Here is a 14,747-nt window from a genome sequence, read left to right as displayed (position 1 = left end):
AGACGGCAAGGGTCGCCAATCGCTGTACTTGGCGGCGTCGACGAAGCCTGCTCTGATGTCTTGTTGCTTGATCTGTTTGAGGATCGCTGCTACTCTGGCCTCGCGTCTGCCCTCGTTATGGACGGGATGGACGTTTCGGGGCATGGGGACCACTTCGAACTTTTGTCGAATGCACCTAGGGATAGGGGTACTGATCACTGGAAATTGCGCACTGTGGTAACCCAAATCTTCGAGGATGTGTTTACCTACCGCTGTGGTGGTCAGTCGAGTGAGTTGCGCGCGTTCTTGGGCTTCGGCAATTTCCTCGACGGTGTTATGTACCTTTTAGGTATGGGTCTTGATGTGTAGCCCTAGAGCCCTTTTGACTACTTTGTGGATGAGAGCGTTGAGCTCGTCTCGCTCCACTCTGAGCCAGTTGTGCATAGAAATCGTGTACGTAAAATGCCGTAGTACGAAGGCGTTGATAAGCCTGAGGAGATTGTTTTCCTTCATGCCTCGTTGTTGGTTTGCGATTCTGCGAACCAAGGCGGAAAGCGTTGTTCGTCTTTGCAATGATCTTGCGGAGAGCCGTTTCGTTTTCGCCGTTCAATTCGACAAACATGCCCAGGACCAGAATGACGTCGACCCTGGGTATCATACCCCCCCCCCCCCCCCCCCCCCCCACCATCACAAGTGCGAAGACTGATGCTGTTTTCAGAGACTGGCTTCCAATCTTTGGGTCTCCCTCCCTTCTCTTTTCTGTAAAGCAGAAGCTCCGCCTTGGCGAGGGAGCATCGAAGTCAGGTGGGTCGGAGATACTCCTCGATCACGTCGATCGCCTCTTACATGGCTTCTTTGATTCTGCCCTCGCAGCCACCGCAGCACCAGATGGTGATTTCGTCGGCGTAGATGGTGTGCCTGATGTCCTCAACGCTTGCCAAGTTCTCGGAAAGACCAGTCATACAGATGTTAAACAGTGTGGGGGAGATGACGGCGCCCTGAAGAGTGCGCCGTTCTCCGAGGGGCGCTTGGTGTGCAAGTCTCCAGTGCGAAGCTTGGCTTTCCTGTCCATTAGAAAAGAGCTAACGTTGCTGTGGAATCTGGAATCGAAACACAGGTACGAAGCGATCTCGACGATGAAGGTGTGGAGCACGTTGTCGAAAGCCTTCTCGAGGTCCAGACCGAGCAGAACCTTGACGTCGCTGGAACGGCCGTCCACGATCTCATGCTTGAATAGTTTCATGGCATCCTGCGTCTAAAGTCCGGCACGGAAGCCGATCATGTTGTACGTGTAAACCTCGTTGTCTTCGAAGTAACCGTTGAGCCTGTTGAGGACGATGCGCTCCATGACCTTGCCGAGGCAGGACATTAGAGAAATCGGCTTGAGGTTCTCGATGTTCGGGGCCTTTCCGGGCTTGGGAATGAGCACCGTGCAGGCCGTCTTCTATTCTGCAGGAACAACGCCACTGTTCCAGGTCTGGTTAATCTTCGCGGTCAGAAAGACGGTCGACGTGTCCTCGAGGTTTCTGAACATTCTGTTGGTGACTCCGTCCGGAGCCGGCGCACACTTGCGGTTGAGCGCGAAGGTGGCCTGTCTGACCTCAGCAACGGAGAAGTCTTCGTTCAGCTCGGGGCGAGGAGGGCGTCGGTAGTACGGGAGTTGGGTTACCGGATCCTCGTAGCGCCGGACGGGCAGGTACTTCTGTATGAGTATTGAGACAAGTTCATCGACCGTGTGAGATTTGGTGGCTTCGTGAAGGGTCTGGGACAACGTATGCTTCTGATGTAGCCGCTTTCGTCGAGAAGGTGCTTCAGCATACCCCAGAACTTGCCATTGCGCATCTGTCCGTCGATAGATTCGCAGAGCTCCTCCCACTGCTGCTGGTATAGCGCTTTGCAGGGGTCATCAATGACCTTGTTGAGTTCCGAGACCTTCTTTCGGAGTCTGCGATTCAGCCTTTGACCCTTGCATCGGCGGAGCAGGGCTTTTTGGACTCGATCAGATGGAAGAGTCGGCTGTACATTCGCTCGACGCCGAGATCGGTTTCCACTTTCTTGGTGGCCGCGGAAGCGTCATTGCGGATGTCTTTGCGCAATTTTTCGAAGTTGGCGGTGCCCTGGCTTTCCCTGGTTCTTCCCGAATCTTACGAAAATGGTCCCAACGTACGAAGGTGAATTCTCTGACCCTACTTCGAGCCACCAGGAATTTGGTTTCGAGAATGTAGTGGTCGCTGCCGAACTCCATTGGCGTTTTCTCTCAGCCCACGTCCTCGACGTTACGAAGGCGAGGTCGGGTGTCGAGTCTCGCATGACGGAGTTGCCCATGCGCATGGAATAAGCCTTGTTAGCGACCAGAGTCAGGTGCATTTTGTTGGCGTCTTGCCACAGGTTGCGCCCCTTGGTGGTGTCGTAGACGTAACCCCAGATGTCATACGGTGGGTTGAAGTCGCCGACGACGACTAAGGGCCGAGGGCCGGCCAAGTCGGTCGCTTCCTTGAGGATGGTCTTGAACTGCTGGCGTGAGTCCCTGGAGTTGCTACAGATATGGAGGACGAACACGCTGTTTCTGCGCTGATTCCGCTGTGGCGCGTTGAGCAAGGTCTAAACCATGACATATTCGATTCTACCGCACGCCAGCTTGAGATCGTGCGTGAGATAAGTAAGCCTTTATTGGTCAAGGCACAAATCCCGCGCCCCCCGGGCTGGCTCGACACGACCCTATAGCCCTGGAGCGAGGCGGCGGAGACTAATGCTTCTTGGAGAGCAGTGACCTGAGGTTTGCAGGCAAAATACCTGAGAAACTGCTGCAGAGTGGCTTTCTTGTTAGAATACCACGTGCAGCTCCATTGCCAAATGCGAAAACTCTATTTAGATCTATCCATTATTGCGCTTACCGAACGGACAACCGCCTAAAGGGGCAATTTGGGATGTACAAAAACTGGAACCTCCTGTCGCAGCGCTGGTGGGATACTGAAGTCGAGCTTATTTCAGTACGGCGGGAACGGTTAGCGGTTGTACGACGGTGGCGGGTGAAGCCATTCACGCCTATATGGCGTCGATGCGACCTGCGAGAGCTCCGAGGCCTCTGTTTGGGTTCTCGGGTGCAACCTGAATTTGGCGAACGCTATCAGTGAGGAAAGTGACGCTAGCGGTGACCTGTTTGAGGCCGTCTGCCAGCGCGGGATATGTCATGTTTAGATCTTGTAACATCATCTGACGGATATCGCAATATTGTAATATATTCGGATATGTGCTACTTATGGTGTGTGTCACGTGGTGATATATTAAATATTTGGTTTATAAGACAGAGAGGTTGACCTGAGCTAGTGCGCACTACTCTTCTGCTCTGCACTGGGGACACATGGGGAAAAATACACGAACACAAGGACGTGTGCTTTTTTCTTGACATCTGTGATGCATTTTGTTATAGCTGCTGATACTCTTTTTCTCTGGAGAATGCCTTGTATATTTATTGAGCTGTTGCGAAATAAACTTTATTCACGGGTCAGCGCTTGTGGTTTCTGCTCTGCTGTTGTCGGTGTGTATTTTTCGCGCTGTAATCATTCCCATGAATACACACCAACTCGACATCTTTCCATCTGGGTTACGTAAAACGCTGATAAAGCGTACACAATTGATATCCTATTTTTCATTTTTATAATAGCATGATATATAAGCTCGGAAAACTTACAAAATGAGCTGATATTTTCCCGCATACTACAAAATAATAATTGTAATTGTCCGTTTTAGACGCCCTAATGTCTGCGCATATCAAAATCTGCAAAAAAAGTGCACCTTATTGTTTTCTTTTTCTTTTCTTTCTTCCTTTCTTTTTTTTCCTAGTTACGGAGGTGAATATATTTTCAGACTTGGTGATTACCGGGCAAGTTGACGGATTAAGTAAAAAAGAAAATACCCACCACGACTGCTTTATATATTTTAGCCAGCTCATTTAAGGGCAACATGATTAATTCAATCGCTTTAGCGGCAGCCTGACGGGAGTACTTTCTGCATTCCACATGCGCGTTTGAGCCGAGAAGTTGTCACATGGTTCCCTCATCCACCTAACGCTGTGCTTTCGCTATGGCGCAGCGCTGAGTTCCTGCCGGTTGACGCCGATCAAGGAGGAGAGCCAGGCTCGCGCCAACGGCCCCGCAGACACGCTGCACCAGAGCCTGGGCGCCACGGGCAGCGGCGAGACCCTGTCGCACGTGTACCTGGTGTCCCCGAGGCCCAGCCCCGTCGAGAAGGACGAGGAAGACGAGGAGGACGAGGAAGAGGCGGAGGAAGAAGCTGCGCACCAGCCGCCGGGCGCCGAGCGGCAGCTGCCGGTCGCCGAGGTGGTCAGCGAGAGCGTGTACAAGTGGACCATCTGACGGTACGCGTGACGGTTTCGCCGACATGCGGCGTCGCACACGTACGCAGCGCCGCGCTCTGCGGTGCGCCGCGAGAAGAATATGAGTAATTTCTTCCCCCAAATATCTGTCTGCTTCAATATGAATCCCGGTTAATGACAATAAGGATAACCTATTTGGCCAGCACCATAGCGGCGTGCGTGTGAGGAGTAATGTAGCATTGTGGTGATGGCGAAAAACAAGCAGTCCTAAAGCTTTGAGTGACGAATCTAACTCCGTATTGGGCGAATCTGTGTGGCCAGACAAAACAAGCGGCACTCAAAGCTCAAGGGTCGTCTTAATTTGATCGACGGGTCAAGCACGTCAGTCATGATAAGCTATATATATATATATATATATATATATATACCGTAAGAAGCAAATAAACAATGACATCAAGGAAAACACGGGATAACTTACTTGAAGTTATTAAATGAATTAAAGAAATTATAAATCAATGAATATGAAAGTAGAAGAAGAAAGTTCACGCAGAAACTGCTTTGGGCATTGTCGAAGTATGCGTAAGCACTGTGCCACTTGTTCATCTCCAAGCAACTCGGTTTCCTTATCAATCTTATGAAACTTGATTCGACTAGCATAAACCGTTATCAATCTTCATGGGTCGTTGTCAAACTTATCGAACGTGATTCAACTCTTATCGGTCCTTATCAACCTGGATGTCCAGCGAAGCTGTTGCAAAATCCCCCCTAAAATTGCTGACAGGGGCATGCAATGCTTTATTGATGGTTCGGATGCTTGTTTTGAGCTCGTTTCTTATTGAAACGTATACTGTCCCGTGTGTAGTATGGGTGATTTCAATGAATGTATGCACTGTTCGCTTCATTTTGTTGGGCGCTTGTAGCCTCTGCCTTACATGGGTATGAGCCATTGCAGTTTTTTTCTTGCTTACGGGGATATGAGCCATTGTTTACGGGCGTATGAGCCATTACATTCGCCTTACTTCACGGTCGGACAAATTTCTCGTGGGGCAGGCATAGAAATACTTACGCATTTAAATTAACTGGCCGCACGTAAAATACTGAACGACGTCTTCGCATTTCCCGTGTCATGCTCTTACCAAATAACCTACCACGGCACTATTTTCCCATCCACTTTCTGGTGTATCTATGTTTATCTGCTAGAACTAACCGTGGGATTGTAAGTCAACTCCACCACTCATCACGGCCTTGGCGGCGGATATATATAGCACGAAGAGGAAACCTATGGGTCAGCTTCTAGTTGAAACTTGAAACAAAGGCACAATCGGGCTTTGTCAGGAATTTGCTTTTTATTTGCCAAGCTTCAGAAGTGAAACTTCCATCCTCAGAGCCACATATACAGGATGTCCCAACTATTATGCACCAAGATATTAAAATATGCAAATACCACATAGCTGGATGGAACCGAGGTAATGTTTGCCGTCGCTTGGAGATACCTAGATTATTTTTTGCATATTGTCTAATTACATAATTAGTCGTAAGAAATAATCAACTTCTGAAATATTATGATTAGATGAAAAGTGTCAATGAGAAAATTGTAGAGCAACATGAAAAAATCATGATACAACTTTTTGTTGCTCAATACGTGCGACGTAAAAGTGTTTTTCCAAGCGTAAAAGAAACCCGCAAATACACACAAAATTGCCACGCGACTGGCCGCTCGAGGTACTCTGCGTGTATTTTGCTTTCATGAAGTATATGTATACACTAAGGATAGCATAGGGGACATTACTTTTACTTATTAACTGAATTAAAGAAAATGATAAATTAAGGGAAATACAAGTGGATGAAAAGAAAACTGGCTGCAGGTTGGATACGAACCTACGTCTTCGCATTACGCGTGCGATGCTCTTGCCGGACCTCGGCGACCAGTTGCCTTCACCCAGAATGTTTACGTGCACGTGACGCCTGCGGCAGAAAGGATGTTCCACATCCGCCGCCATGGCTTGTGAACGATGGCGCTGGCTAACAATCGGAGGGTTAGTTATAGTAGATAAACATTAACATTGCAGAAAGTGGATGGGAAAACGGCGCCACGGTAGCTCAATAGGTAAGAGCATTGCATGCGCAATGCGAAGACGTGGGTTCCTATGGCACCTGCGGCCAGTTGTTTTTCAGCCCCCTTCATTTCCATCATATATCTTTTTTTTAATGCAGTTCATAAATACAAATCATTTCCCCTATGTTACACTACACACAGGATAGGACTAGTCGGTCCTATCATCTGAATTCTATAGTAAATTCCGTACAGAAAAATTGCATTTCTCATAACCACCTTGATGTCAGCCCTCCGCAAACGCTGATTCTCTGACTTTTCTTACAATATGCGCATAAATTATACTTCTAGAGGTGCCGCATATATAATGGCAGGTTTAAATATACAGTGTATTGTATGCTTACTGTTTCGTGTTGCTTTCTTTGTTTTTCTTTGTTTTTTGTTTTTTTCATCGGCTAGATCTTTCGATTAACCTCTATAACATTCTTGTATATTTTGCATCCCCTACACTGCAAAAGTATTTAAAGTTTGTTCATTATCATATTTCCTATTGTTCGCAGGCTGTTCCGGTGCTAGAGCATAGCCCCGAATCGAGAAGCGACTGATGGAGCGGCGACAGCCATTAAGCGAAACCAAAGATAACAATCATCAGCGGAAGCAAATGCCAAGAAATAACATCAAATGCAACACAAGAAGACTGACACGCCGTGCCTTACACACTAATTCCTCAAAGACAGGGTATCTAAAATCCCTGCCGACGAACTCCTGCCGAAGACTGCATGTCATCCTGCGAACCACTGGTCCGCAGGCTCAGAATATAGCGATGGGATCATCTTACTTGACAGCACGCGGCTTCGACAACCTCCTTGCTCTTCTTTGCCTCATAAGAGTTTCTGTAAAATAGGGTTCTTCAGTGATACCAGCATTGAAGTTGTCCTTCAGGATTCGGCCATCTTTCATCGTTGCGTTTTGGAAGCAATAAGAACAGCTTTGTAGAGCTACACATGTCCCAAGAGTTATTATTCGTGGCAATGCTCGTATTGCCGCATGTGTCTGACAAAGGGAACGCAAAAGCTCGCAAATATTAAATTTTTCGATCAGTCAGCTTGCTGCATTTTCACATCGACACTTCGCGACTCCCGAGAGTTGCATGACTGAGGATCTCTGATTGTGAACGGTCGCATGGAACAAGTTATAGTATGTCACATTGATTGTTTCCATCTTCTCGCTTACAGCTGACAGAAAGAATGAAAGTTTGCATGTGAACAAGGTGGTCCAATCACTGTCCCACAACTGTACAGACAAACCTCGCTCCCAGGTTGTCGCCCAGGTGCTTTGTAAAAGGCCTAAAACACGCGGACGTCTGCTTTTCGTATATCCCATTAATACTCGAAAGGTGAACCAGTCGGCTACCACAAACGTAGTACTTCGTCTCTAATAACAGGCTTGTGATGCGGGTTCGGGTGCAGTTGAACGACTCACCAATGATTCACCTTCGGTATATGGTAGACAGTTTTAATGTCATGGGTGTGTTACAGTGTTGTATTGTGTAATCTGGGATCACGACGAGTAACAATAAAGTGAACGATGTTACCCCTTCATTCATCCCTGCCGTTTGTGTTTCCCTTTATGTCTTATCCCAAAAGTTACCAGCCGCGGTGACTTAGTGGCTTTGGTGTCGCGCTACTAAGCACGAGGTCGTGGGATCAGATCCTGGCCGCGGCGTCCGCATTTTGATGGGGGCGAAATGCAAAAATGCCCATGCCCCGTGCGTTGGGGGCACGTGAAAGAACTCCTGAGAAGAGAAGTGGACAACACGAATGCCAACACGGCGTTCGTGTTGTCCACTTCTCTTTTCTTGTGTCCTGTCTGCACGCTTCACCTTTTTGCATAATTAATCCTTACCAAGTAGCTCAGCTTTCTGTCGTTGTAAAGAACCAGTGGTGCTCAAAATTATTCCGCAGTCCCCTACTACGGCGTGCCTCACAATCAAATCGTTGTTTTAGCATATAATGCAATCACCCCAAAGGTCAATTTGTACCTCGTTATAAAATGCGGCAGCTCCACCAGGCTGTTCCGGCTGTAAGAAATCTAACATTTTTGCATCTCTCCTCGCTACGATAAACAGCGCCTACTAATCTCGACCACGTCATATCGCCTTGATTCAAGACTATGCTCGGTGGCAGTGATATTTCAATCGTGGCCACATGCAGCGCAAAGTCAGAAAGCGACACGTGCACTGCTGCAGTCCCTGAAGTCTGCAAGCGTCAGTGACTACGTGCAGTCTTCATAAACCGCAGCAGGTGCAGAAATTGCGGGCAAACGCCCCTTTCAGGGACGATGCAGCTTGAAAGCAGTCGCGAAGAAACATCGGATCGCGGTAACATCTTTGGGGAGCACGTTAAGATCCCCTGGTGGTAAAAATTATTCCGGTGTCCCCCACTGCGGCGTGCGTCATAATCAAATTGTGGTTCTGGCACGTAAAATCCGAGAATTCATTCACATCATCACATCGTTAGGGATAAGTCGGCGAGCGTTAACATGGACATACACAAAGGAAGGCGGCGGGGAGCTCGCCTCACGCATCCGCATTTGCCTACCACCGATGGCCCAAAGCAGTCTCCCTGCTCATCATTCTTGGCGTTGGCTTATGAAGCCTATGCCACGCTAGCTCAGATATGCACAGGCCATAGTGTGACCAGTTTGAGATGGCCATCAACAGAGCATCATCACGTGGCGGCTCCTGCAGATTCACCCTTACGATCAGATATCGATGGCACGTCGGGAATCCTGGCAAAATCCAGGGTTTCTCTAGATTCCTACTGATAAGGTCTGATGCGCTTAGGAGTTAGAAAGTTGTGAAGAAGCGTTATGATGCGTTTTTGCGCTTATAAACGTCAATGAGTGTGTCAGTTCCCTCGAGACACTAGCTCCCGCGGGCGAATCACAGCCGGAAGGGTCAGAATCTTTCATGCGTTTCATTTTTGTGTACTTAATATTGCTCCAATATTACCGATGCTTCGACTCGTTAGTACATTATCTATAACATAACGCGAAGCAAAACATTTTTTATGATATAAATACATATAGAGTGAACAGAATAAGGGCTACGATGTGCACTTTGTTCCATTTTAAAAAATCGTGCGAAACGAGGCAGACTTGTATTTATGTCCTCGATTTTTTGCGCACCAGTCAATGTATCCAAATTAAGCGTCTCGACGCATTCGTGCGCTTGTGAACGTCGATGAGGGTTTCAATCGCTTCAAGGTGCGAGCTGCAATGAACTCATAGAGTTTCTCAATATGTCACCTAGAAGGAAATCTGGCGCCATCGTCTATGAGAGTTTTCTAATGAGCGCTGTGCCGTCATGGGAAAGATCGCACACGGTTGTGCGACGATTGTGTTGGCTGGTGTTGTACAAGGCTTCGTCTAAAACAAATAATGCGTTCTTAAAAATGAGATCTTCATAAAGGGCTTTAATTCAGCCATAATACATTTTGTAATGAAGTTTACTCACTTACAATGCATAATCAAGCAAGGAAAAGCAAGTGCAATCTACAATTGTTCCAAAGCAAGCGCGAATAGTGTCGTCTGTCCTACAAATATACCGACCCGTTGATACTCTGCACGTTTCATATAGTTGTACATCCAATCAGAAGTCCTCAAAATTAAAGACAAGTTGATTTTGTGTAATAACAAAGCTGGTGCCTCCAACGTTGAACTGCAGCGTGCGCCACACGCGTACCAGCAAGGGGTTTCTGCGCCTAGGCACGTGTGCAGGCCCGCCTTGCTTCAGGGAGATTCGGCCTTGCTTCGCTGTAGCTCCTCGGCCGGCGTTCTGACAACACGCGGAGGCATGTTTGCAAGATGCAGCAGGTGAGAACCGTGGTGCTTCCCTGCAGATATATCGCACCGGCAGGTGCCACCATGGCCACTGCACGTGGAAAAAATTGCTGTGGCTTAGCTAAGGTTAAGCCCAGGATGCGAAGCATACTAGCCTTTATTTTAGTTGTTGAACCACTGTTTAGCCTGGTGAACTGCTGTTGCTTGGCTATATTTGGTTCGGCTAGACGAAGAAACAACTCATGCGTTACTCTGCTTCGCCTTCAAGAGTGGAACGCGACAGCGTTCCCGTCGACCCGCCAAGGGGTGTAAGACAATGGGCTACGGCGCAGCGACTACGCGCCCCGCATTGGACGCGGTGAGCGTCGAGCAACGCAGCGTTCGGCGCGGCAACGAAATGTGCGCCTGAGCAAGCGACGCACGCCTGAGCCTTAGAAACAGCTCGTTTCTAAGGCAACACCGCATTCACTAGAGGCGCTTTTGTACCGCTTTGAAGCATCGTTACTCGTGGCTCAGTGGTAGCGTCTCCGTCTCACACTCCGGAGACCCTGGTTAGATTCCCACCCAGCCCATCTTGCAAGAGTTGAGCCAAAGCCACCTAGAAACAAGCGCAGCTGCTTATATACCGCCGCGATGCCGCGAGCGACGGCGCGAGTTGGAGCCCGGTTTCTCCTCTGTCGTGACGTCACGGTGTCACGTGGTATTGAAGGCGACACCGCCGCGCCTGAGGAGCTGGGTTGAGCTCTAGTAATATGCTTCGCATAAAAACGATGACAGAAGTGGACAGGATCCGCATAACAACCAAAGTTGCCTAACAGACATTTAAAAGAGAGCGTCTTCTTTGTACCAGGCTGCATGATTGATTGGTACAAGAACACGCCTGGGCATATTTCACCACCAGGCGTCCAATGTCTAGCGTAAAGGAAAGTTGCATAGTCAGTATGAGTAACGTCGTTCAGAAAACGTGTTAAAACTTAAGAAACCTGTACTTTTATGCGTAAGTGTCGACGATGGCGTATATTCACCTGAAGTGTCCCTGTACTTGTTATGGCAATGAAACGCGCCAAGCGTTTAAATGCGTTGGCTTGCACACGAGAAATGTTTAGAAGTTCTGTTCCGCGTGCTAACGTATGCGTTTAATGTTCACAGCATCGGGCTGCCAGGAGTCATTTGTTTGAATCGGGCCATAGGGCAAGTTAATTTATGGTTGTGTTTATTACATATATTTTAAACCGAGCAAATGACAGAGCGCGACAGCAGCAAGAAGCGTTGGCAGCGTTTCAACCAGAGCAGCCCAGGCAAACTCGAGCTCGCGGCTCCGGTAGCGAGCATATTCATGTTCACTATATATATATATATATATATATATATATATATATATATATATATATATATATATATATTGCCATGACAAACTTGGTGACATTCAAGTTGCGCGTCCTTTGCATTGGGCACTGTGCACGCCGTACAGTGGTGTTGTTCAGCAACAACAGGAAGCGATCTTCGTGGCACGGGCAGCCAGTTGGACCCGGCTCGCATGCGGCACGCGCCCGAGGTGTCACGCGAGAAGAAGAGGAAGACGGTTCGAGCCAGTTTGAGAACGCGACTGCCGCGGATTCCTGCACGACCGCAGTGACTTTTACTTGTGGGCACAAGTTCGCCTTTAATAAATATCCTTGTTTTACTAACATCGTTACATTTCTGGTGGAGGTGCGGGGTATGAGTCGAAGCCCCACGAACGAAAGTCAGCGTAGCCCCGACAACCCGCGAGTCCATCCCGTGGAACTGACACCTGTACACCAGCGGACGAGCCGCCGTCTTCGAGGTGACTCGCCCGAATTCGGCCCTCTTCTCTTCTTGCCAAGAGAAACCCCCACAACGGACGCCGCCACAATGACTACCCAGGTAACACCGGCACAGCTAGTCGTAAGCCAACCTCGCAAGCCGCCAACATTCCATGGTGACTCGTTCGAAGACGTGGAAGATTGGTTGGAACTGTTCGAGAGAGTGGCGAGCTTTAATGAATGGAATGAGAGACAGAAGCTCCGTAACGTATATTTCGCGTTGGAAGACTTCGCAAAAACGTGGTATGAAAACCACGAACCCTCTTTGACCTCTTGGGAGGAATTTCGACGACAACTGCTAGCAACGTACGCCAGCACGGATCGTAAAGAAAAGGCTGAAATCGCACTTCAAGCCAGGAACCAGCTCACAAACGAGAACGTGGCGATGTACATCGAGGACATGTCCCGCCTGTTCAAGCGTGCTGATCCCACCATGAGTGAAGATAAGAAGCTGCGCCATCTCATGCGTGGGGTAAAGCAGGAACTCTTCGCAGTTCTCGTCCGCAACCCACCGCGCACGGTTGCCGAGTTCAGATGTGAAGCAACGACCATCGAAAAGACGCTGGAACAGCGGGCTCGGCAATACAACCGTGAGGCAAGCTGCGCACCTGTCCATGTCTTCCCTGGAGGCCTGCCAAACGACCTGGAAGCCCTGCGGGAGCTTGTCCGGTCAGTGATCAGGGAAGAGCTCAACAAGTTGCAGATACCTCAGGCTCCAGCTGCACTATCTATCGTCGACGTTGTCCGGGACGAGCTCAGGAACGTCATACGGGATCCAGAGTGTGAGCCACAGCCGACGCGGCGCACGCCAACGTACGCCGACGTACTCAGGCAACCCGCGGTACACAGTAGTGGAGCAGTTGCGACGACCGTTCCCTACCCGTCGACAGTACGCAGTGCACCTCGTCTACTGGAACCACCGGCTGCCTATCAGCCTTCAGCACGTAGTGCACCTCGTTTTGTGGAACAAAGGCCCCGGAAAAGTGACGTCTGGCGTGACCACGAGCGCAGGCCTCTGTGTTTCCACTGCGGAGAAGCGGGTCACCTGTATAGGTTCTGCCCGTACCGTCAAGTTGGGTTAAGGGGTTTTCCCTTAAGCGCACCATGCCCCCGAAACGGTGAACGGCCAGCGGAGATCGAAGAATACCTGTCGACGCGCCAAAGCCCCGTTACTCCTCGCCAACGTCAACCACGATCACCGTCGCCCATGCGCTACCGATCGCCTAGCCCACGCGCGTCTCCAAGATTGCCTAGGCGTCGTTCACTAAGCCCACACCAGGAAAACTAAAGCAAGCGACCTGTGGAGGTGAGGCCGCTGATAACCAGAGTGACGAAGATCCTCCAACGCGATTCCAGTGCGGTGATGAGATAATTCCAGTCTACAGGTGCAGGAACGAAACGATTACGTCAGATTTGCGGTTGATAGTAGACGGATGCGAGCTGAATGCCTTAGTCGACACCGGCGCTGATTATTCGGTAGTAAGCTTCAAGATGGCGAAGCACCTTAAAAAAGTTGTGACGAAGTGGACTGGTCCGCAGATACGCACGGCAGGCGGCCATCTTATTACGCCCCTTGGCCGATGCACCGCAAGACTTACGATAAAAGGCTTTACTTACGTTTCTGACTTTATTGTACTGCCAGAATGTTCACGGGAACTTATATTGGGAATGGATTTTCTACAAGCTAACGGCGCCATAATTAACCTACGTAGGTCCAGTGTATCTTTCTCAACAAAACAAGCTATACCTGTGGAAGAATCGAAGGAGCGACGTCTCGCTGCACTGCGCGTCGTTGACGATGACGTAACTGTGCCGCCACGCTGCAGTATAATGGTTCTTGTGGAGAATGAAAGATTTTCCGACCGCGAAGGCATAGCGGATGGAAACATAGAGCTCCTTTTCAACAAAGGTATTTGCGTGGCTCGGGGCCTTGTTCACTTAAGCGATGGCCGTGCAAATGTCGCACTTACAAATTTCGGTAATGAATTCCAACACATCGCACAAGGAACAGCTATTGCCTATTTCCACGAGTTCTGTGAAGCGACCGAATTATGCAGCCTAACTACGTCAACTGCCCTGCCAGGAACCTGCAGTGTCGACAGATCAATTACCGTCAACCCGAGACTCCCTGAAGCCCAAAAGAAACAGATATATGCCCTGATAAGGGATTTTTCTGACTGCTTCTCCACGTCCTCGAAGGTACGGCGCACGTCTGTTGCGAAGCACAGAATCATAACAGAGGACGCCACAAGACCGGTATGCCAGCACCCGTATCGAGTGTCACCAAAAGAAAGGGAGATCATCAAGAAGCAAGTAGAGGAGATGCTTTCAGATGACGTTATTCAGCCTTCCAGCAGTCCATGGGCGTCTCCGGTAGTGCTGGTTAAGAAAAAAGACAACACACTTCGATTCTGCGTCGACTACCGTAAACTGAACAGCGTAACCAAGCGAGATGTGTACCCCCTTCCGCGTATCGACGATACCTTAGATCGGCTCCGATGTGCAAAGTTTTTCTCGTCCCTGGATCTCAAGAGTGGATATTGGCAAATAGAGGTGGATGAACGGGACCGTGAAAAGACAGCATTCGTGACCCCTGATGGCCTCTACGAATTTAAAGCACTTCCATTCGGCCTCTGTTCCGCACCCGCAACGTTCCAGCGAATGATGGACTCTGTGCTTGCAGGATTGAAAT

General features: G+C 49.1%; 1 protein-coding gene across 1 annotated transcript in view; it reads left to right on the top strand.

Annotated features, from left to right (window-relative positions):
* The window catches only part of LOC142577722 (uncharacterized), a 252,382-nt gene extending 244,423 nt beyond the window's left edge, over positions 1-7,959 (top strand). The window contains exons 8-9 of the mRNA XM_075687176.1: positions 4,072-4,357; positions 6,929-7,959. Coding sequence (XP_075543291.1) covers positions 4,072-4,355 — 284 coding nt within the window. The 3' untranslated portion in view covers positions 4,356-4,357; positions 6,929-7,959. The remainder of the gene's footprint in view (positions 1-4,071; positions 4,358-6,928) is intronic.
* Positions 7,960-14,747: the final 6,788 nt, after the last annotated feature.

This window comes from Dermacentor variabilis, chromosome 4 (assembly GCF_050947875.1).
Source record: "Dermacentor variabilis isolate Ectoservices chromosome 4, ASM5094787v1, whole genome shotgun sequence".
Classification (NCBI taxonomy): domain Eukaryota; kingdom Metazoa; phylum Arthropoda; class Arachnida; order Ixodida; family Ixodidae; genus Dermacentor; species Dermacentor variabilis.
This window is presented reverse-complemented; position numbering and strand designations above follow the sequence as displayed.